The following is a 22,038-nucleotide window of genomic DNA, read 5'->3' on the forward strand; positions in this document are numbered from 1 at the left end:
TAGACCAGCCGGCTGTAGTGTTTACGGTACGGAAACTGCACCGCCAGCAACCGCAAGGCTCTCCAGAGGGTGGTGCGGTCTGCCCAACGTATCATCGGGAGCACACTGCCTGCCCTCCAGGACACCTACAGCACCCGATGTCACAGGAAGGTCAAAAGGATCATCAAGGCCAACAACCACCCAAGCCACTGCTCGGATTTGAATGGTAGAAGCTTCTTACTGCACAATAAATCTTCTTGAGGGAGTTAGTCTTGGTACTGAACAGTGAAAAAACATGATCATTTTCATCAGATGTTACACTGAACACGCACCTTGGTGTATGAAATATACTACTGCTGGTTTTATTCAAAGACACCATTATGTATGACGCACACACACACACACACACACACACACACACACACACACACACACACACACACACACACACACACACACACACACACACACACACACACACACACACACATTCTCTCAGGAGCCTACAGGAGCAGCTGTGGACCTGACAAGTTGTCTCACCTAATTTCTCTAAGGTCTGTTGTGTGACCGTCTCTCCCCCATCACCCCACGTCTCACCACTTTATTACTACACATTAACACACCATATGTAGAATAATTGAGCGTAATAAATTGCGTTGTCTGTCTCCATCTCTATGATAGGGTAGGGGGTGTGCGGGGGTTGTTTACCTTGTACATGGGTGTGTGTGTCACTGATCCAAGGAGATGGCAGGGTGGATGATGGGGGAGGGGACGGGGTCTTATTTGATATGACAGCAAAGGAATAGGATGCACCTCCATGCTTCTCTCCCCTTCACTACTCCATTCCGTCCTTTCATGCGCTTATCTCCGGATCCGCTTCCCCTTGTTTTCCATAATTGACTTGACAGGAGTGTTCAGAACCATACCAACCCTGCATATCATTTTGACAATTACAGTTCACATATTTGTTTATTAGCAATTTCAAACCCACTGTGCTGGATTTATAAATTCTATTTATAATTCTCTCATGTTGTAACCCCTAATCGTCCTCTATACTTCCATACAAGCCTTTTAAATCGATTTTGGAATTTTCATTTATGATCTGGCAACCGCACTTCTCTAATGATAGCCAAGTTAATATACCCATTACAGCTGCAATTTGGATGAGTTTTTGTCATTGGTAGTCGTAAGTCAGTTGACCTTGAGTCTGTCTGTGGGAAAAGTGGGGGGTTTGGCAGGGTGGGTTTCCCTCGGGAAATGGGACGGATAATCATTCCTGTTTACTGGGAGATCGGCTGGTAGGTAATCATTCAATCTGGCAACCCTGACCAAGAATAATCTCTCATTGTACTGATCATGTGCACTTTATTAGTTTGTGTGTGTGTGTGTGTGTGTGTGTGTGTGTGTGTGTGTGTGTGTGTGTGTGTGTGTGTGTGTGTGTGTGTGTGTGTGTGTGTGTGTGTGTGTGTGTGTGTGTGTGTGTGTGTGTGTGTGTGAACATTTCTTGTGAACTTCTTCATGGTATGGAAATGAATTCTTAAGATTGATTTCCACAGGACATTAGAGAGTGTGTGAAAGTGTGAGGTTATGTGTGGTCCCGTGTGGCTAAGTTGGTAGAGCATGGTGTTTGCAACACCAGGGTTGTGGGTTCGATTCCTACGGGGGACCAGTACGGAGAAAAAAAATGTATGAAATGTATGCATTCACTACTGTAAGTTGCTCTGGATAAGAGTGTCTGCTAAATGACTAAAATGTAAATGTTATGCAGCTTCAGGTGTACACTATCCTAGTCGCTGATGCTAGCATTCAAATCCCTGCTGTCAACATAGCAATTTTTCTAGCACCTAGTGTTAGCATCGCTGTTGTAAATTGACAAATGTCGGTAGCACCTAGCGTTAGCATCCCGGTTGTAAACAGTTAAACATTACAAGCACCTAGCATTAGCATACCTGTTGTTAAGGCCTTGATAGCATAGCACATCTGAGAAAGAGAGAAATAAGAGAATAAGAGAAAAGTTAGGGACAGAAGGAAATGTTTTCATTTTGAGTGCTGCTGTAACCAAGAAACTCTCGCTCAGTCCCTCTCTCCTTCCCTCTGTCTATCACTCTCTCTCTGAATCTCTCTCTCCCTTCCTCCTTCCTTCATTCCCTGTCTGTAAGAGAAGGCAGAGAGAAGGAAGGCAAAAAGGGGAAAGCTGGCATGGCAGAGGGCTTGGTGGGGACAGCCACTGGGCCAAAGCTTAAAGGGTTTCATTATTTATTTCCCCCTGCTCCAAGGCTCCAGCCCCGATCCCAGTGACTGAACCTTTGAAGATTGGGGGCTTTGATGGGAATATAATTATGTTTTTGTTGGTTCCTTCTGTCCCCTGTGCCTCACTTTCCTAATTCTTAACCCTCTTCCCTCGTCTCTCGTCTTGTCTGTCTTTCACCCCTCTACCCTTTCCCCCTTTTCCCTGTGGGTGTGTCAGTGCCCCTTTGTTGCTATGTGGGTAGAGGTATGGCACCCTGTCATTAGGAAAGGTAAAGTGCGTATGAAAACAGATTACAGGAGAGATCTACTGCAAAATATCAGAGCAGGATAAACATACAACTTGGGGAGGACAATGGTACACTCACATGAGGATTTCAGGAGAATTGGGTACTTAAGAGAAATAGCACTTAAGGACTACATTGTGACACATCACATCGCAGCAGCTCACAGCAGACCTAAGACAGTTAGGACCCATGGGCCATTACAAGACATTGCGTTGTCGTGACTTTACTTTCATTAATCTAATGATTGTTATTTATTTAATCCACTAAATATGTTTAGTTGTTACTCTATTAAATTAATCATGTAACAATTAACTCATTAGGATTTGGGGCACCACGAAAGAAGTTGTTTAACAAGTTGCCATCTCCCGAATTAAACTCTAGAAGATATATAAGTTATATGTCAATAACAGTCACTTATTAATCATTACCTCATATCAATTCTCATTCTGAACAGTCGTAACCTTCTTGGATCCGCAAGAACCCCAGCCTTGAGCATTATTCATACTACACAAATTGGTTTAATTATTTGCTAGCTAACTAAATAATAACATAAAATACACATACACACTTACATGAGACAAAGGACCCTAGTAGACTGACAAGATATGGTGGCTTATTACATATAGATGGAGAAGGTGGTGGGAAAATAGAGAGATAGAGGAAAAGGGACATTTATCATGGATATATTTTAGGACTGTCCTCACATTAATCATATACCTTGTCCCCAAACCGCGGCTCATTTGGAATAAGAAAATAATGAATGTATTTACGTGTTGAATGCCGTTCGTTCGTTGTTTATCTCAGTCGGAACCAAGCCCTCTCGGAAAGTTGTTTTGGTGAGCCTTTCCTGTGGGCCACTTGTACATGCTCTGATTGTCAACCAGAGGTCACAATGTCCTTCTTCTTAGTTTTCTGGTCTACAATGGGCTGTTTCCTAAGAACAGATACTTAGCCATACCAGTGATTGTCTGAGAGGGGAGTTTTCTTCTCCTCTTCCTCTGGTAGATAGTCAAAGTTCCAAACCACTTTACACACGCGGCTGCAGACTGGCGGTGTCCTGCTCTAGTCTGGTGAGTTTATCTTCTTCACCTCGTGTTGAGGTTAAGGTGTAAACATTTCAATGTGTGGACCATGGTCTCACGTCTTTCTGATCTGATATGTTAATTCTTAGCCAGTCCTTATAAGCACTATGATCAGAAAAGGCTGTTCCATCACGCTGACAAGCTCTCTGACCTCACTCGGGGCATGGCTACTTTATGTGCAAAGAACATCAACAACCATTATCTCATTAGACAACCAAAAGGATATTCATGTCTTAACAAAAATACTTTCATCATTATTCATATTGATTTATTTCACATCAGAGTGGATGAAAACTTGACAGTCAAAGGAGGTTTCCTTCCTAAGTTACAGTATTTGGTTCATACAAAAAGACAAACAATATGACATTTGTTTTCTACATCTACCCACTGACCATTTCCAACATTCCCCATGTAAGAATTATTGTTCCATTATCCACTTTTGGACGTTAGAGTTTTGTTGGCAAAAGTCTTCTGGAGACAAAGTTATTATTTTGGTTGATACTGAAGAGCGAAGAGATAGTTCTCTCCTGCTTAATTTACGACCGGGTGTGAGGTCTCAAAACCCCCGCCGTTCCCTCCTCCCCGCCTTTGCTGGTGGGAGAGTGTCTGGTGATTGTCAGCCATTGCCAAGCTGATCTGACCCATTGTGATCCTCACGTGTAGTCATGACAACATATTACTCGGTGTGATGTTTGCCACCAAATCTGCATAGTTCCCAACTTTAGAATCATGCATGCACACCATGATTCCATGCTAGCTAATTGGCTCACTGGGTCAAGATGCCATGGGTCATGGTGCAATAGGCAGCAATGTTTAGTCCTCTCTGTGCATCCAGATGTTCCACAAACTCTCAAGCAACTCTCATACGTTCTGATGCTAGGCTAGTATGACCTACTGGGTGTTGAACCCTGTGCCTCCAAACATTAAGACTTTCCTAGAACCATTGACTTAAATCCCAACTCTGGCAGCTAACACAAGTCTCCAGATCTCAGACAAGGTTAATAATCACACAACTGTGTAGTTCACTGAACCACCTCTGCTACACTAATGTATCAGATAACCTTTGTGTGTGTCACGCCCTGACCATAGAGAGCCCTCAGGGTTCTCTATGGTGTTTTAGGTCAGGGTGTGACTAGGGGGTGTTCTAGTCTTTAATTTCTATGTTGGTGTGAGTATGGTTCCCAATTGCAGGCAGCTGATGATCGTTGCCTCTAATTGGGGATCATACTTAGTGTGGTCCTTTTTCCCACCTGCGTTGTGGGATATTGTTTTTGTTCAGTGCTATGTGCGCTACGAACGGCACGTTCGTTTATTTATTTGTTGCTTTGAAGTTTCACTAAAATAAATATGTGGAACTCTACACACGCTGTGCTTTGGTCCACTCATTATAACGAACGTGACAGTGTGTTCCAACATCATAGCCTAATAGTGCAGGAGAAGCACTAATGATCAGCCAATGAGAAGTCCAGTCAATAGGACATTCAGTACAGAATTAACACAGGGTTAGTTTGATTAGCTGGAGCAGGTATTCCCACTGATACCACTCCACTGGTTACTGATTAATAACGCTTATTCAATTCAATACTGATGACTTCAGGTGTTCTTTATTGACATTTGAAAAGGGAACGGACGGCACCAGTTTTGCAATATGAAAATGAAATGGCAGTTATTTTTCCAAACCCAGCTAAATATTCTATAAATGTAGATGCAATCTCTACTGTACTGTAAAACCTGTGTAGATAATTGTGAATACATATTTTCTGTATTTATGGTTTATGGTACCTGTGTCTTTGGCTAACAAGACAGACCCTTTAATGAAGCAATTCGAGTGAGACTTATTGAGAGAAACCATTGCCAGCTGTCCAGCTTCACCCCTCATGTTTTCACTGAGCTGGCATTTATAATGCTAGCATTCTGTAAATCCAACTCAGCATTCTGGACTGGAGGTGCTGTTGGTGGGGAGGGGGCACGGGGGGGGGGGGTGCTTTAGGGGGTGTGTGTGTGTGTGTGTGTGTGTGTGTGTGTGTGTGTGTGTGTGTGTGTGTGGTGTGTGTGTGTGTGTGTGTGTGTGTGTGTGGTGTGTGTGTGTGTGTGTGTGTGTGTGGCTATCCTCCAGAGGTTTGCACTTGGCATCTTGTAGGTAGATTTGGTCATACTGAAGCTACTGCAACATATTAACATATTCATCTAACTCATGTACTGTTTATGTGATTTAATGGTTAGCAAATGTAGACCTATGCTTATAAGCATAAAGTGTACTATCCATTGAGCTGCCATTACCCCTGTAATGTGATATCTCAAAGTAGGAAGTGTAACAGTGGTTTGAATCATGACGCTTTATTGAGTTTGACAATATCACACAAAATGGAGGCTGCCACACGACATTCATGATGATGTCAGTACGAGCTAACTGTTCATGACACAGATGGTACACAAACAGTAGCTGTTTTGTCTGGATGAATGGAGGCTAGAAAAACGCAGTTGACATTTTTATTATTGGTCACTAATGTGTCTTGTCATTATGTTTTTTTCTTCTTCTGTGACTATGTAGGCGTACTGTTTGTGAAAGAACATGACGCAAATGTCTGTAGTAGCTGTACAGACCACACAGTATTTGTGAGTCAAATGGTGTGTGGCCAAAATAACCCAATGTTCTATGCAAGGAACATATGTACTGTGCCTTTCTATCACATCAATAAACCCACCTCAAGTTTAGCCCAAGGTCCATTGGAAAATGTTACCACATTATCATGTGCTAAGGTTCTGTACCTTTATGGTTTAGGGACACAGGCACGCACGCACACACACACACACATTCCAGAGTGTGAAAACAGGTAGTTGAAATGTCCCCCTTATCTGCTGTGTCGTGGTGTATTACGATAGAGTGATATCAGGTATCAGTGTGTGATAAATTAGTTAAATTAGCTGGTGTGTGGTTGCGTTGTGGCAGGAGCAGGACCTTAACAAGTGGTAGACGTGTCGCTGTTCCCGCAGGCCCTGGCATGGACTCAAGCTGCCAGGCTAGACATGGGCTCTGGCACTGCCAGTCAGTCTCTTATTCCCACCACTTCTCGCTGTCTCGGTCTTTATTTTTCTGCTATGCACTCTCCCTTTCCATTCCTCTGTGCTCTCTCTTTGTGTCCGCACATTGTCCTCTTCATTATTCAGGCCCTAGCACCAAATAGTTTTTGTTGACTGGGCTCCAATGTTAAAGATCTCATGGGTGGTCAGTACCTACATTACATCCATCAAGGAGCTATGCAGTTTTAAAAATATATTTTTTTAGGGCCATTAAAGTATTCCATAAGTACTTTGAATCACACACTAATATTATTAATTTCCCCTCTTTTCTCTCTTTTTTTCTCTTTCTGCAGGTGGAGCGAGAGATAGCCATTCTGAAGCTCATAGAGCACCCTCACGTTTTAAAGTTGCACGACGTCTACGAAAACAAGAAATATTTGTAAGTGTCCTTTCCAAAACTATTTGGTTCACTGAAGCACTGTAACAAATGTGCTTCCCTTAAACTGTTAAATTGCATATTTGGAGAAGCACCAGTGCATAGCAACACGTTAGCAAACAAGCAAGGCAAGCTGAAAATCACTTGAGCAAACAAGAAATACAAGTTGAAAATCACTTGAGAAACGTATTTTCCGGGGCCATTTTCAGACTGGCATGTAATGTTTCATTGGGTCTCTCCCAGTTTTAGCTGCCTATTCAGAAGCCTGTAGGTTTAATGTAGATCCATATGTTATCCTATGTATTAATCTCTTCTGTGTCACTGCTCCAATGGCTCTACTTAATGCACTATTCAATAATTGTTAAAGTCGCTAGCGATGACTGGTGTGGGAATTTGTTTTCCTAATATTCCGATGACACAGACGAATCGCCGACACGGACGCAAAGTGTTTGCCTCGGATACATTTTCCCACTCACAAATCATGTGTGAATGTGTTCCTAATTTAACTAGCGTTGACAGGTCCCTTAATCTGCTAATAAATCAGGAAGTGTTGTGAGTGGGAGAGAGGGGGGTTGTGGGAATGTGGAGTATCCTGCTACAGTAGGGATACCACAGTGTGTCTCCAGTGCTTTCTCACAGATCTAGCACAGTAGCTACCGCAGATAATATCACAAGAGTTACCACATATACTCTCACAGTAGCAACCGCTGTAGATACAACTATAGAGTAGAGGAACTTCTATGGATAGAAGACCAATACCCCAAATGTTAGAAATACATATTAACACTTGAGGGTGTACTAAAAGCAGTGGTTTCTGGATCAACATGAATTAATGATTGGGTGTGCCTCATTAAATGACTAAAATGTCAATATAATGTAAATGTGTAGTCAGCTTGTGGCTGCTTGAGGCTAGCTGTTCCTGGCCTTTCACTACAAACTACCTTCGTAATACCTAACCAGAGACACATCAAATGAAATTGTATTTGTCACATGCGCTGAACACAGTGAAATGCTTACTTACAAGCCCTTAACCAACAATGCCGTTTTAAGAAAAATAAGTGTTGAGTAAAAAATAGATAAGTAAAAAATAACAAATGACAAATAGTTAAAGAGCAGCAGTAAAGTAACAGTAGCGAGGCTGTATACAGGGGGTACCGGTACAGAGTCAATGGGTTATATGTACATGTAGGTAGCTGTTAAGAAGCCTTTTGGACCTAGACTTGGCGCTCCGGTACCGCTTGCCATGCGGTAGCAGAGAGAACAGTCTATGACTAGGGTGGCTGGAGTCTTTGACAATTTTTATGGCCTTCCTCTGACACCGCCTTGTATAGGTGTACTGGGCCATACGCTCTACATCACTGCCTGGTATGGCAACTGCGGTCGGAGGCTGAGCAAATACACTTCTGCTGTTTTCAATCAAGATCTCAGCGATCACTGCCCCATTGCCTGCATCCGTAATGGGTCTGCGACCAAACGACCACCCCTCATCACTGTCAAACGCTCCCTAAAACACTTCTGCGAGCAGGCCTTTCTAATCGACCTGGCCAGGGTATCCTGGAATGACATTGACCTCATCCCGTCAGTAGATGATGCCTGGCTATTCTTTAAAAGTGTCTTCCTCACCATCTTAAATAAGCATGCCCCACTCTAAAAATGTAGAACTAGGAATAGATATAGTCCTTGGTTCACTCCAGACCTGTCTGCCCTTGACCAGCACAAAAACATCCTGTGGCGTTCTGCATTAGCATCGAATAGCCCCCGTGATATACAACTTTTCAGGGAAGTTAGGAACAAATATACACAGGCAGTTAGAAAAGCTAAGGCTAGCTTTTTCAAACAGAAATTTGCATCCTGTAGTACTAACTCAAAAAAGTTCTGGGACACTGTAAAGTCCATGGAGAATAAGAGCACCTCATCCCAGCTGCCCACTGCTCTGAGGCTAGGAAACACTGTTACCACCGATAAATCCACTATAATTGAGAATTTCAATAAGCATTTTTCTACGGCTAGCCATGCTTTCCACCTGGCTACCCCTACCCCTGTCAACTGCCCGGCACCCTCCACAGTAACCCGCCAAAGCCCCCACAATTTCTCCTTCACCCAAATCCAGATAGCTGATGTTCTGAAAGAGCTGAAAAATCTGGACCCATACCAATCAGCCGGGCTAGACAACCTGGACCCTCTCTTTCTAAAATGATCTGCCGAAATTGTTGCAACCCCTTTTACTAGCCTGTTCAACCTCTCTTTCGTATCGTCTGAGATTCCCAAAGATTGGAAAGCTCTTCAAAGCTCTTCAAAGGGGGTGACACTCTAGACCCAAACTGCTACAGACCTATATCTATCCTACCCTGTCTTTCTAAGGTCTTCGAAAGCCAAGTCAACAAACAGATTACCGACCATTTCAAATCCCACCGTACCTTCTCCTCTATGCAATCTGGTTTCAGAGCTGGTCATGGGTGCACCTCAGCCACGCTCAAGGTCCTAAACGACATCATAACCACCATCGATAAGAGACATTATTGTGCAGCCGTATTCATCGACCTGGCCAAGGCTTTCGACTCTGTCAATCACCACATTCTTATTGGCAGACTCAACAGCCTTGGTTTCTCGAATGATTGCCTCGCCTGGTTCACCAACAACTTCTCTGATAGAGTTCAGTGTGTCAAATCGGAGGGCCTGTTGTCCGGACCTCTGGCAGTCTCTATGGGTGTGCCACAGGGTTCAATTCTCGGGCCGACTCTCTTCTCTGTATACATCACTGATGTTGTTCTTGCTGCTGGTGATTCTCTGATCCACCTCTACGCAGACGACACCATTCTGTATACTTCTGGCCCCTCTTTGGACACTGTGTTAACTAACCTTCAGACGAGCTTCAATGCCATACAACTCTCCTTCCGTGGCCTCCAACTGCTCTTAAACGCAGGTAAAACTAAATGCATGCTATTCAATCGATCAATGCCCGCACCTGCTTGCCCGTCCAGCATCACTACTCTGGACGGCTCTGACTTAGAATACGTGGACAACTACAAATACCTGGGTGTCTGGTTAGACTGTAAACTCTCCTTCCAGACTCAAATTAAGCATCTCCAATCCAAAATTAAATCTAGAATCGGCTTCCTATATCGCAACAAAGCATCCTTCACTCATGCTGCCAAACACACCCTCGTAAAACTGACCATCCTACCGATCCTCGACTTCGGTGATGTCATCTATAAAATAGACTCCAACACTCTACTCAACAAACTGGATGCAGTCTATCACAGTGCCATCCGTTTTGTCACCAAAGCCCCATACACTACCCACCATTGCGACCTGTACGCTCTCGTTGGTTGGCCCTCGCTTCATACTCGTCGCCAAACCCACTGGCTACAGGTTATCTACAAGTCTCTGCTAGGTAAAGCCCCTCCTTATCTCAGCTCACTGGTCACCATAGCAGCACCCACTCGTAGCATGTGCTCCAGCAGGTATATCTCACTGGTCACCCCCAAAGCCAATTCCTCTTTGGCCGCCTTTCCTTCCAGTTCTCTGCTGCCAATGACTGGAAGGAACTGCAAAAATCTCTGAAGCTGGAGACTCATATCTCCCTCACTAGCTTTAAGCACCAGCTGTCAGAGCAGCTCACAGATCACTGCACATGTACATAGCCCATCTGTAAACAGCCCATCTATCTACCTACCTCATCCCCATACTGTATTTATTTATCTTGCTCCTTTGCACCCCAGTATCTCTACTTGCACATTCATCTTCTGCACATCTACCATTCCAGTGTTTAATTGCTATATTGTAATTACTTCACCACCATAGCCTATTTATTGCCTTAACTTACCTCATTTGCACTCACTGTATATAGACTTTTTGTTTTCTTTTATTCTACTGTATTATTGACTGTATGTTTTTTTTCCCATGTGTAACTCTGTGTTGTTGTATGTGTCGAATTGCTACGCTTTATCTTGGCCAGGTCGCAGTTGCAAATGAGAACTTGTTCTCAACTAGCCTACCTGGTTATTAAATAAAGGTGAAATACAAAACAAATTATAATAAAATTAAAATTACAGGCAGTGATGCAACCTGTCAGAATGCTCTCGATGGTGCAGCTGTAATACTTTTTGAGGATCTGAGGACCCATGCCAAGTCTTTTCAGTCTCCTGAGGGGGAATAGGCTGTGTCGTGCCCTCTTCACGACTGTCTTGGTGTGTTTGAACCATGATAGATTGTTGGTGATGTGGACACCAAGGAACTTGAAGCTCTCAACCTGCTCCACTGCAGCCCCGTCGATGAGAATGGGGGCATGCTCAGTCCTCCTTTTCCTGTAGTCCACAATCATCTTCTTTGTCTTGATCACACTGAAGGAGAGGTTGTTGTCCTGGCACCACACTGCCAGGTCTCTGACCTCCTCCCTATAGACTGTCTCATCGTTGTCGGTGATCAGGCCTACCACTGTTGTGTCGTCGGCAAACTTAATGATGGTATTGGAGTCGTGCCTGGACACATATTATAGAGATATGATATAATATATATAATATATAAAGCTCTAGTCTGTGTATCTAACATGTGTGGTTCCCTCCCTCCCCAGGTATCTGGTGCTAGAGCACGTGTCAGGAGGAGAGCTGTTTGACTACCTGGTCAAGAAGGGACGGTTAACACCCAAGGAGGCCAGGAAGTTCTTCAGACAGATCATCTCAGCTCTGGACTTCTGCCACAGTCACTCCATATGGTGAGTCATCAATCAATCAATCAATCAATCAATCAATCAATCAATCAATCAATCAATCAATCAATCAATCAATCAATCAATCAATCAATCAATCAATCAATCAATCAAATGCATTGATAAAAGTCATTTTTACATCAGCATTTATCACAAAGTGCTTTTACAGTATCCCTGCCTAGACCCTAAAGAGCAAGCAGAAGTAGAAGCTCAGTCCTACTTTCTGAAATAGTGTCTGGTCTGCCATTTCTCTTTTATCTGTGAGAGCAACACTGACCCTATCAGATCGAGAGAGAGAGGACATGAGAGAGGCCTGCTCCTGACACTGGACTATTGGAAAGCAGAAACATTAGCGTCTTATCAAAGGAAATGATAGTATAATGTGTATATTTTTATATACATTTCCTGGACAACATTCCTGGGAAATGCATAATTCCAGTCCTGTAAGATTGTCAGGTTTTCTTGGTACTTGGGTAAATTCAGTTTTTCTCTCCCTTTCCCTCTCTCTCACCCTTTCCTTCTCTCCCTTCCTTCCTCCCTCCCTCCCCCCTTCCCTCCTCCTCTCCACAGTCACAGAGATCTGAAGCCAGAGAACCTGTTGTTAGATGAAAAGAACAACATCAGGATAGCAGACTTTGGCATGGCGTCTCTGCAGGTCGGGGATAGTCTGCTGGAGACCAGCTGCGGGTGAGTCAACTGTGTGTGTGTGTGTGTGTGTGTGTGTGTGTGTGTGTGTGTGTGTGTGTGTGTGTGTGTGTGTGTGTGTGTGTGTGTGTGTGTGTGGTGTGTGTGTGTGTGCTAGTGCGTGCGTGCTAGTGATGCGCGGGTTGACTCATAACCCGGGATCATTAAACATTGTGTGGATGAAGGGTGGGTGAGTGGCGGGCGGGGGTTGAATAGAGAGAAAATAATACCTTAAATGTATCATCCTTGTGCAATTTATATCTATAGGCTACATTGAGGTTTTTCTTTCATTATTTTAGGCGATTTGGCATTAGTTGCGTGAGCATTAGCTTTAGGGCCTAACTGAACTCTATGTGGTGCACCAAATAGCCTACACTCCAAATGCTTTTGGGAACGGGCAGAAAAAGTTATCCATGGAGGCAAAATGGGCAATGTCAGAGTTTTAAAAACAAGCTGCGAAATGGAGAGTTGAAATTAAAGAGAAGGGAGGGGACAGAAAAGTAAGATTTGGGAAAGATTTGGTGAAATGGTAAAAGAGGATGATAGCAATGTGTGATGATTGTAAGACTACACAAATTCGACAGTCACAAGACGGGGACTTCAAATAGGCCTATGGCACGTCAAGGGAACTGTAGCCTACTATTCAGATGGGTTAAATGGAAACTGAAATCTGGACATAACTATAGCTCTTTAACCTCTCACATAGCCTTAATATTAACTCCTGCAGAATTAGGCATTTCTTGCAGTAAAATGATAGGCTGCCTCAAATTTAGGCAACATTTTGACTCGTGAACAGGAGGGCAAAAATACAGTGTTCTTCCTGTAAAAGTTGCATCATGCTGTAGCACACCTTGCAGGCTGCAGAATTCTATCACCATACCCAAACTAGGCGTGCGCATGCGCAAATTGATTTTGTCCCCCCACACCAAACACGATGACGACACGCAGTTTCAAATATCAAAACAAACTCTGAACCAATTATATTAATTTGAGGACAGGTCGAAAAGCATTAAACATTTATGGTAATTTAGCTAGCTTGCAGTTGCTAGCTAATTTGTCCTGGGATATAAACGTTGAGTTGTTATTTTACCTGAAATGCACAAGGTTCTCTACTCCGACAATTAATCCACGCATAAAACAGTCAACCGAATCATTTCTAGTCAACTCTCTTCCTTCCAGGCTTTTTCTTCTTTGGACTTTATATGGCGATTGGCATCTAACTTTCATAATAAAAGGTGTTTACCATGACTGACCGACCGAAGTTCATCTTTCAATCACCCATGTGGGTATAACCAATGAGCAGATGACACATGGGAATCTGCTTCTATAAGCCAATGAGGAGATGGGAGAGGCAGGACTTGCACTGCGTTCAGCATCACAAATAGAACTGACTTCTATTTTAGCACCTGTCAACGCAGATGCTCGCTCGCACGTGGGAGGAGTGTGGGTGCTATGATTGAATAACATGTATGTGTAAATTTATTTTGCAATGCTCGCGCACGCTACACGAGCAGTGTGGTCAGCATGTATGGCACGTTTTTTAATTGTCAGCCACTGTTGCCATAAATGCTATTTAGTGTTAGTTTCACCACCAGAGGGCATCTTTGAGAAGCATTTGATAGTCTTCAATATTGGCTGTACTAGAGAATTTGTAACCTTTTTTTGTAAGAACATAGTTTATGGGATTGATTTTAAGAACTGTAGCTTAATTAATTTGAATAATATTATGGTGATTCTATTCCAAGAAAAACCCTCAGAAAATATGGTGCTGTTCAACGTGACGGTCGGGAGTAGGTTACAGTACTAAGAACATAACATTTCCACACCCTAATTGTAGTCTAACCAATATCCAAATGGAGATTCAGTGGCAATAAATATCTCATTGATTTATCAAGACCAGTCTCCATGCTTGTCTCAGAGCAGTGTGAAACGGTGCTGAAATAGTTGACCATATGCGGACTATTGCTTCAAATCCTATTGCTTAATTACATTTAGAGGATTGGAGGATTATAAATGAATATTTAAGGGACATTTTTTGTTAGGGCAAATCTGATCTGTGAGAATATCTAAAGGGGCTTTAATATAATACTAAATTAATTAAGAATGATAACAATAATCGCTTTGTTTAAAAAAATAACAATATTTTGGTGATGATTTTGTTTCCAAATAACCTAAAGTGAGCGACAAAAAGGCCGTTCTTGAACATGGGGTGAGAGATACTAATTTGTAAATAAAGCCAGTTTAATTTATTTCTGTTTTTAGAAGGAGAGAAACCAAAAGCCCATTGTCGCCTCATGGCCTCGGTCGCGGCCAGCACGGGTATCAAACCAGCATCTGTAGCAACGCAGTTTGCACTGCGATGCAGTGTCTTAGACCGCTGCTCCACTTAATTTTTTTCTGCATCTTGAGAGGATGCGAATGCACAGTTAGATAGCCTATTGTCTGTAGAGGTGCTATCTTTATCTGCATTCTAAAAGCTGATAGTATTTCAACCACATAAAATATGCATCCATGCATAACTCAAATTTGATCAGAAACATGTTGGGTCATTTTCACAGCTATCTATTTTACAACCGGTCAAACTGATGTCATTTGGACATTTTGCACAGAAAATCATTCCTTTAAAAAAAAATGGTATTGCATTGTCTCCTCGGTCCCTAAACGTCTTTGTTCTGCGAAAGAAGCAGAGATAACAGAGAACATTACCGATGTCAACTAGATTGAAGCATTCATTCTATCGACATATGACTTTATTCTGGTGAGCAAGGGTTTCTTTAGTCTTTTAGGGCAACATATAATGACAGAAGGGAAGCTGCATGTATATGTTTACAGACAAGTTGACTAACAAATAGCCTACCAAAAAGTCAGAAATTCTAAGCAGAAACATATCTAAATCCGGCAAAAGAAATCCTGCACCCCATGTCAAAAAATAATTTTGCCGTCTCTGACTCTAGCCTACAGCTTGACCCGAGCACCACTAGTGTTTGCGTGCGTGTCCAATCCCTACATAGTCCTGAAGCCATGTGTGTGTATAAGAGCATGCTTGTGTTTGTTTGCACCTGCGTATGTGGGTCCACTTGTGTGTGTGTGTGTGCATGGTCACTAAGATCCTCAGCCCAGATAACCAGGGCCAGTATAGCCTACCCTGCATCTTTACAGATTAGCCATGTAGCAATGCTAAATCTCTGTCCATCATCATCTGGAAGACTGACAGTGTGGCCCAGCACAATGTGACAGAGGAGATAAGAGCAGGAAATTGGCATTACAGGCTAACATGCTAACCCAGGTGAACTCTGCCGAGGGCTTAGCTTTTTGTCCCCATTTTCTACGCACAAACACAACTAGGCCATGACTCAACACAAATAAACAGCCAAAAAACTGTAAAAAAAAAAAGTAAAACATGTCTGCTTTGTTTTCTCAGGCAAAGTCGTGCATCTGACAAGCACGTTGGACACTGTGTGACTTTGTGTTCCAAGGTGTCCGTTTCAAAGACACTGAATTCAGGCGATGGCCACGCCATGTCTCTGACCTTAAGGCCCAATTTGTGGTTGTATAATTATGCCTTTTTCCGTTTCCTGTACCCTGTTGTCACAGTGACTCATGCATGTTTTTTTTGTAGGGTCACATGGGTCCAAATGCAAGGGTAGTATTGGAACTTTACTCTCAAATATCTGTACATATACAGGTAACTGCCAAAATACAGGAAACGCCAACAGTATTGTCTTAATGGGGCATTGGGCCACCACCAGCCAGAACTTCAATGCACCTTGGCATAGATGCTACAAGTGTCTAGGAACTCTATTGAAGGGATGCGACACCATTCTTCCACAAGAAATTCCATAATTTCATATTTTGTAGATGGTGGTGGAAAATGCTGTCTCAGGCACTGCTCCAGAATCTCCCATAAGCATTCAATTGGGTTGAGATCTGGTGACTAAGTCAGCCATGGCATATGGTTTACATCGTTTTCATGCACATGTACTTGTGCCCTACTTTTAATAATGCACCTGCTTTCAATGGACAGATGGCGCAGTGGTCTAAGCAGAGAGCTCCTTCTCCATAGACCGTGGGTTCAATCTCAGCTCCTAGTGTTCGTTTGTGGGTAGCAGGTAGCCCAACGGTTTGAGTGTTGGGCCAGTAACCAAAATGTTGTTAGTTTGATTCCCGAGTGGACAAGGTGAAAAGTCTATCGATGTGCCCTTGAGCAAGGCACTTAGCCTTAATTGCTCCAGGGTCGCTGCTGATAATAGCTGACCCTGGCCAGGACCCCATTCTCCTGAAAAGTAAAAAAAATAAACAGACCCTAGGCAACACAGTGACTAGGGTCTCGTTTCAATCATGGACTCTTTTGGCATAGAGTTCCTCTATGCCAAAATAGTCCGTCATTGAAACCAGACCCTAGTCACTGTGTTGCCTAGTGTCGGGTCTTCAAGACAACCATCTGAGGGTGTCTCAGGGGGAGTTGGGATATGCAAAAAAAACATTTCTAATTCACACTTGTACATGTATAATACACACTTGTACATGTGTAAAATAGGACAAATATAAGCACCCACTAAAATATTATAAATTATTTATTATATACTTTCTATCCCTCATTTACTCAAGTGTTTCTATTGTTTTGGCAGTTACCGGTACATTGTATAATTAGCTGAATATAGAAATAAAGATTGCATACCCTAAAAGGTGGCATGATGACAATGGAAACATCTAAACTTTTATCCTTGCTTCATAGAGGTATAATATCACTCTCACAGAGTGATAGATTCTTCTCTCCTTTGCCCTCAGACCAACGTTCATAAACATATGATGAAATATTATTTTTATCAGATAAAATGACTACTTTACATGGACAAATTGAGGAATCCTTAATTTAACGTACCTAATGTAAAAAACATGAAACATTAAATATCATTTAGAGACAACTAAGGACAAGTTGCTCTAAACAATGTGTTAAAAAAAAAGTGTTAGTTTATAATTATTTTTAGGTTTGCCTGCTCTGACAATGCTCTGTTTGACTCGGGCAAATTGACTGGTTTTGCATATATTACCATAATTCAATTTGACTCTGGCAATCAGGAAGCTCGTGTTTACAGAATTTACGTGTGTGTGTCTCCTTGCGTGTGAAGGCAGATACACGGCAACACTCACGGCAACACTCTGTCAGTGTGTCAAAGTAATTGTATCTTTATTTAATGAATTACACAGTACACAGAACACAAACGGACCGGATACTTAATACACACACTGCTTGCACGTGTAATAGAAATTCGTGAGTATGTGAAGTTAGATGGTAAGATTAGTGAAAGGAAGGGAAGGACAAGGAGGGAGTGTAATTCCAGTTAAAAACACAGGCATGTGTTGATACTGTAGCAATCACACCGCTGTCGTACCTCTTCTAAAGGATGAGGTAATCTTCCTATTCATGAATGATCTTCCTACTAACTAAAAATGCAAACGCAAATATACAGTAAAGTATGTTCAAATCACAGGGTATGTTCAAAACACAGTTATTTAGTCGCATGACAATTACATTATGACGAGGTGCATAGGTCCTGCGTAGAATTCAGTACACTCAGTAGAGTGTCGGTTCATCCTTTACACAATGAATGCTCAGCACAGTGTGCGCACATAAAATCGTAGGCATTCGAAAATCAAAGCACAAGACAGTGGCTGAGATGCATTTGGGAAAGTCCAAAAATCTATTTAGTGCAGTAGCTGACTGAACACTGAACTTATCTGAACTTCTGAACTTATAGTGCATTTGTATTTGTATTTGTATTTGTTAGGGCAGCAGCTACTCTTCCTGGAGTCCAAACACATTAAGTCACTTACATTACACATAAAACAAAAGATAAAACAGTACATCATATAACATTATTACACCACTACATATCTTCAATAGAACATGTATAATACCACCATACAACAATATTAGACTGTACATGTGTGTAGAGTGTGGGTGCTAGCACATGTGTGCGTATGCGTGTGTCTGTATCTGTGTGTGTGTCTCTTCACAGTCCCAGCTGTTCCATAAGATGTTTTTTAATCTGTTTAAGTGTGTGCTTCTGCTAATAGAGCTGATACAATAGGTGGTACAGATGAAGTCGGAAGTTTACATACACCTTAGACAAATACATTTAAACTCAGTTTTTCACAATTCCTGAAATTTAATCCTAGTAAAAAATTCTAGTCTTAGGTCAGTTGGGATCACCACTTTATTTTAAGAATGTGAAATGTCACAATTATAGCAGAGAGAATTATTTATTTCAGCTTTTATTTCTTTCATCACATTCCCAGTGGGTCAGAAGTTTACATACACTCTATTAGTATTTGGTAGCATTGCCTTTAAATTGTTTAACTTGGGTCAAACGTTTCGGGTAGCCTTCCACAAGCTTCCCACAATAAGTTGGGTGAATTTTGGCCCATTCCTCCTGACAGAGCTGGTGTAACTGAGTCAGGTTTGTAGGCCTCCTTGCTCGCACACGCTTTTTCAGTTCTGCCCACAAATTTTCTATGGGATTTAGGTCAAGGCTTTGTGATGGCCACTCCAATACCTTGACTTTGTTGTCCTGAAGCCGTTTTGCCACAACTTTGGAAGTATGCTTGCGGTCATTCTCCATTTGGAAGACCCATTTGCGACCAAGCTTTAACTTCCTGACTGATGTCTTAATGTTGCTTCAATATATCCACATAATTTTCCTTCCACATGACGCCATCTATTTAGTGAAGTGCACCCGCCTGCAGCAAAGCACCTCCACAACATGATGCTGCCACCCCCGTGCTTCACGGTTGGGATGGTGTTCTTCAGCTTACAAGCATCCTCTTTTTTCCTCCAAACATAACGATGGTCATTATGGCCAAACAGTTATATTTTTGTTTAATCAGACCAGAGGACATTCCTCCAAAAAGTACGATCTTTGTCCCCATGTGCAGTTGCAAACCGTACTTTGGCTATTTTTTATGGTGTTTTGGGAGCAGTGGCTTCTTCCTAGCTGAGCAGCCTTTCAGGTTATGTCGATATAGGACTTGTTTTACAGTGGATATAGATACCTTTGTGCCTGTTTCCTCCAGCATCTTCACAAGGTCCTTTGCTGTTGTTCTGGGATTGATTTGCACTTTTCGCACCAAAGTACGTTAATCTCCAGGAGACAGAACTCCTTCTTGAGCGGTATGACGGCTGTGTGGTCCCATGGTGTTTATACTTGTGTACTATTGTTAGTACAGATGAACGTGGTACCTTCAGGCATTTGGAAATTGCTCCCAAGGATGAACTAGACTTGTGGAGGTCTACCATTTTCTTCTGAGGTCTTGGCTGATTTCTTTTGATTTTCCCATGATGTCAAGCAAAGAGGCACTGAGTTTGAAGGTTGGCCTTGAAATACATCCACAGGTACACCTCCAATTGACTCAAATGATGTCAATTAGCCTATCAGAAGCTTCTAAAGCCATGACATAATTTTCTGGAATTTTCCAAGCTGTTTAAAGCCACGTCAACTTGGTGTATGTAAACTTCTGACCCAATGGAACTGTGATACAGTGAATTATAAGTGAAATAATCTGTCTTTAAACAATTGTTGGAAAAATTACTTGTGTCATGCACAAAGTAGATGTCCTAACCGACTTGCCAACACTATAGTTTGTTAACAAGAAATTTGTGGAGTGGTTGAAAAACGAGTTTTAATGACTCCAACCTAAGTGTATGTATATTCCTACCACCTATTGGGGACATTTGTAGCAGTCACGCATTCCTCAAGCTAACTCTCCTTACGTTCAGAACAGTGTATGAGTATGGGTTTGTGATTTTATGTAATGTGTGTGCACGTGTTCTGGTAACTGTGTTTTATTGGGTGTGTGTGTGTGTATAAAAACAGTGTGTGTGCATTGCCTTGTATAAAGCTGTTGTGCGTATCTCTCTTTACAGATCTCCTCACTATGCCTGCCCAGAGGTCATAAGGGTAAGTGCACTCTCTCGCCACCTCTCTCTTCTTTGCTCTCTATCTCTCTATTTCTCAGTGCTGTATTTCTCTCTTTTTCTCTATCTTTTCTCTCTCTTTTCTCTCTCTTTTTGCTCTCTCTCTCCCTCCCATAATGGCATTGCAGAACAAGCCCATTAGCCCTCTAACCATTCACTTTATAATGCTCTACTCTCAGCTCTGTATACGATGAACTGTCTCTCAGCTCTTCGCCCCTCAGGCTGTGGCAATGCCACACAGCCACGTGTTATGTCATCACAAGTCGTCTGATATAAGCAGTGCAGCTGTGAATCAGGTGTATGCCATGTGGATATGTGCTTGCATTGTCAAGAAGGATCCTGCAAGTAAGGATTTTGTTGGACGGTGTATACCAGGTGTACCAAATTAAATCAAATGTTATTTGTTACAAACGTCGAATACAACAGGTGTAGAACTTATAGTGAAATGCTTACTTCCAAGCCCTTAACCAACAATGCAGTTTTAAGAAAAATAAGTGTTAAGTAAAGAATAGATAAGTAAAAAATTACAAATAAAAGTAACAAATAATTAAAGAGCAGCAGTAAAATAACAATAGCGAGGCTATATACAGGGGTACCGGTACAGAGTCAATGTGTGGGGGCACAGGTTAGTCAAGGTAATTGAGGTAATATGTACATGTAGGTAGAGTTAAAGTGACTATGTATACTGTAGATAATAAACAGATTAGCAGCAGTGTAAAAAGGGGTGGGGGGGGTGGGGCAATGGAAATAGTCTGGGTAGCCATTCAATTAGCTGTTCAGAAGTGTTATGGCTTGGGGGTACAAGCTGTTAAGAAATATTTTGGACATAGACATGGCGCTCCGGTACCACTTGCCGTGTGGTAGCAGAGAGAACAGTCTATGACTAGGATGGCTTGAGTCTTTGACAATATTTAGGGCCGTACTCTGACACCGCCTGGTATAGAGGTCTTGGATGTCAGGAATCTTGGCCCCAGGGATGTACTGGGCCATACACATTACCCTCTGTAGTGCCTTGCAGTCGGAGGCCGAGCAGTTGCCATACCAGGCAGTGATGCAACCAGTCAGGATGCTCTCGATGGTGCAGCTGTAGAACTTTTTGAGGATTTGGGGACCCATGCCAAATCTTTTCAGTCTCCTGAGGGGGAATAGGCTGTGTTGTGCCCTCTTCACGACTCTCTTGGTGTGTTTAGACCACGATAGTTTGTTGATGTGGACACCAAGGAACTTGAAGCTCTCAACCTTCTCCACTACAGCCCCGTCGATGAGAATGGAGGCGTGCTCGGTCCTCCTTTTCCTATAGTCCACAATCATCTTCTTTGTCTTGATCACATTGAGGGAGAGGTTGTTGTCCTGGCACCACATGGCCAGGTCTCTGACCTCCGCCATATAGGCTATCTCATCGTTGTCGGTGATCAGGCCTACCACTGTCATCAGCAAACTTGATGATGGTGTTGGAGTTGTGCCTGTCCGTGCAGTCGTGAGTGAACAGGGAGTACAGGATGGGACTGAGCATGCATCCCTGAGGGGCCCCCGTGTTGAGGATCAGCGTGGTGGATGTGTTGTTACCTACCCTTACCACCTGGGGGCGGCCCGGCAGGAAGTTCAGGATCCAGTTGCAG

At 42.6% G+C, this 22,038-nt stretch overlaps 1 protein-coding gene across 2 annotated transcripts in view; it reads left to right on the plus strand.

The window, feature by feature from the left end:
- The window catches only part of LOC106561909 (serine/threonine-protein kinase BRSK2), a 168,409-nt gene that overhangs the window by 105,319 nt on the left and 41,052 nt on the right, over positions 1-22,038 (plus strand). For both annotated transcript variants that reach the window (XM_014126251.3, XM_082957689.1), the window contains exons 3-6: positions 6,970-7,055; positions 11,626-11,766; positions 12,331-12,447; positions 20,369-20,402. In XM_014126251.3, coding sequence (XP_013981726.1) covers positions 6,970-7,055; positions 11,626-11,766; positions 12,331-12,447; positions 20,369-20,402 — 378 coding nt within the window. The remainder of the gene's footprint in view (positions 1-6,969; positions 7,056-11,625; positions 11,767-12,330; positions 12,448-20,368; positions 20,403-22,038) is intronic.

Source organism: Salmo salar, chromosome 11, assembly GCF_965601325.2.
Source record: "Salmo salar chromosome 11, fSalSal1, whole genome shotgun sequence".
NCBI lineage: Eukaryota > Metazoa > Chordata > Actinopteri > Salmoniformes > Salmonidae > Salmo > Salmo salar.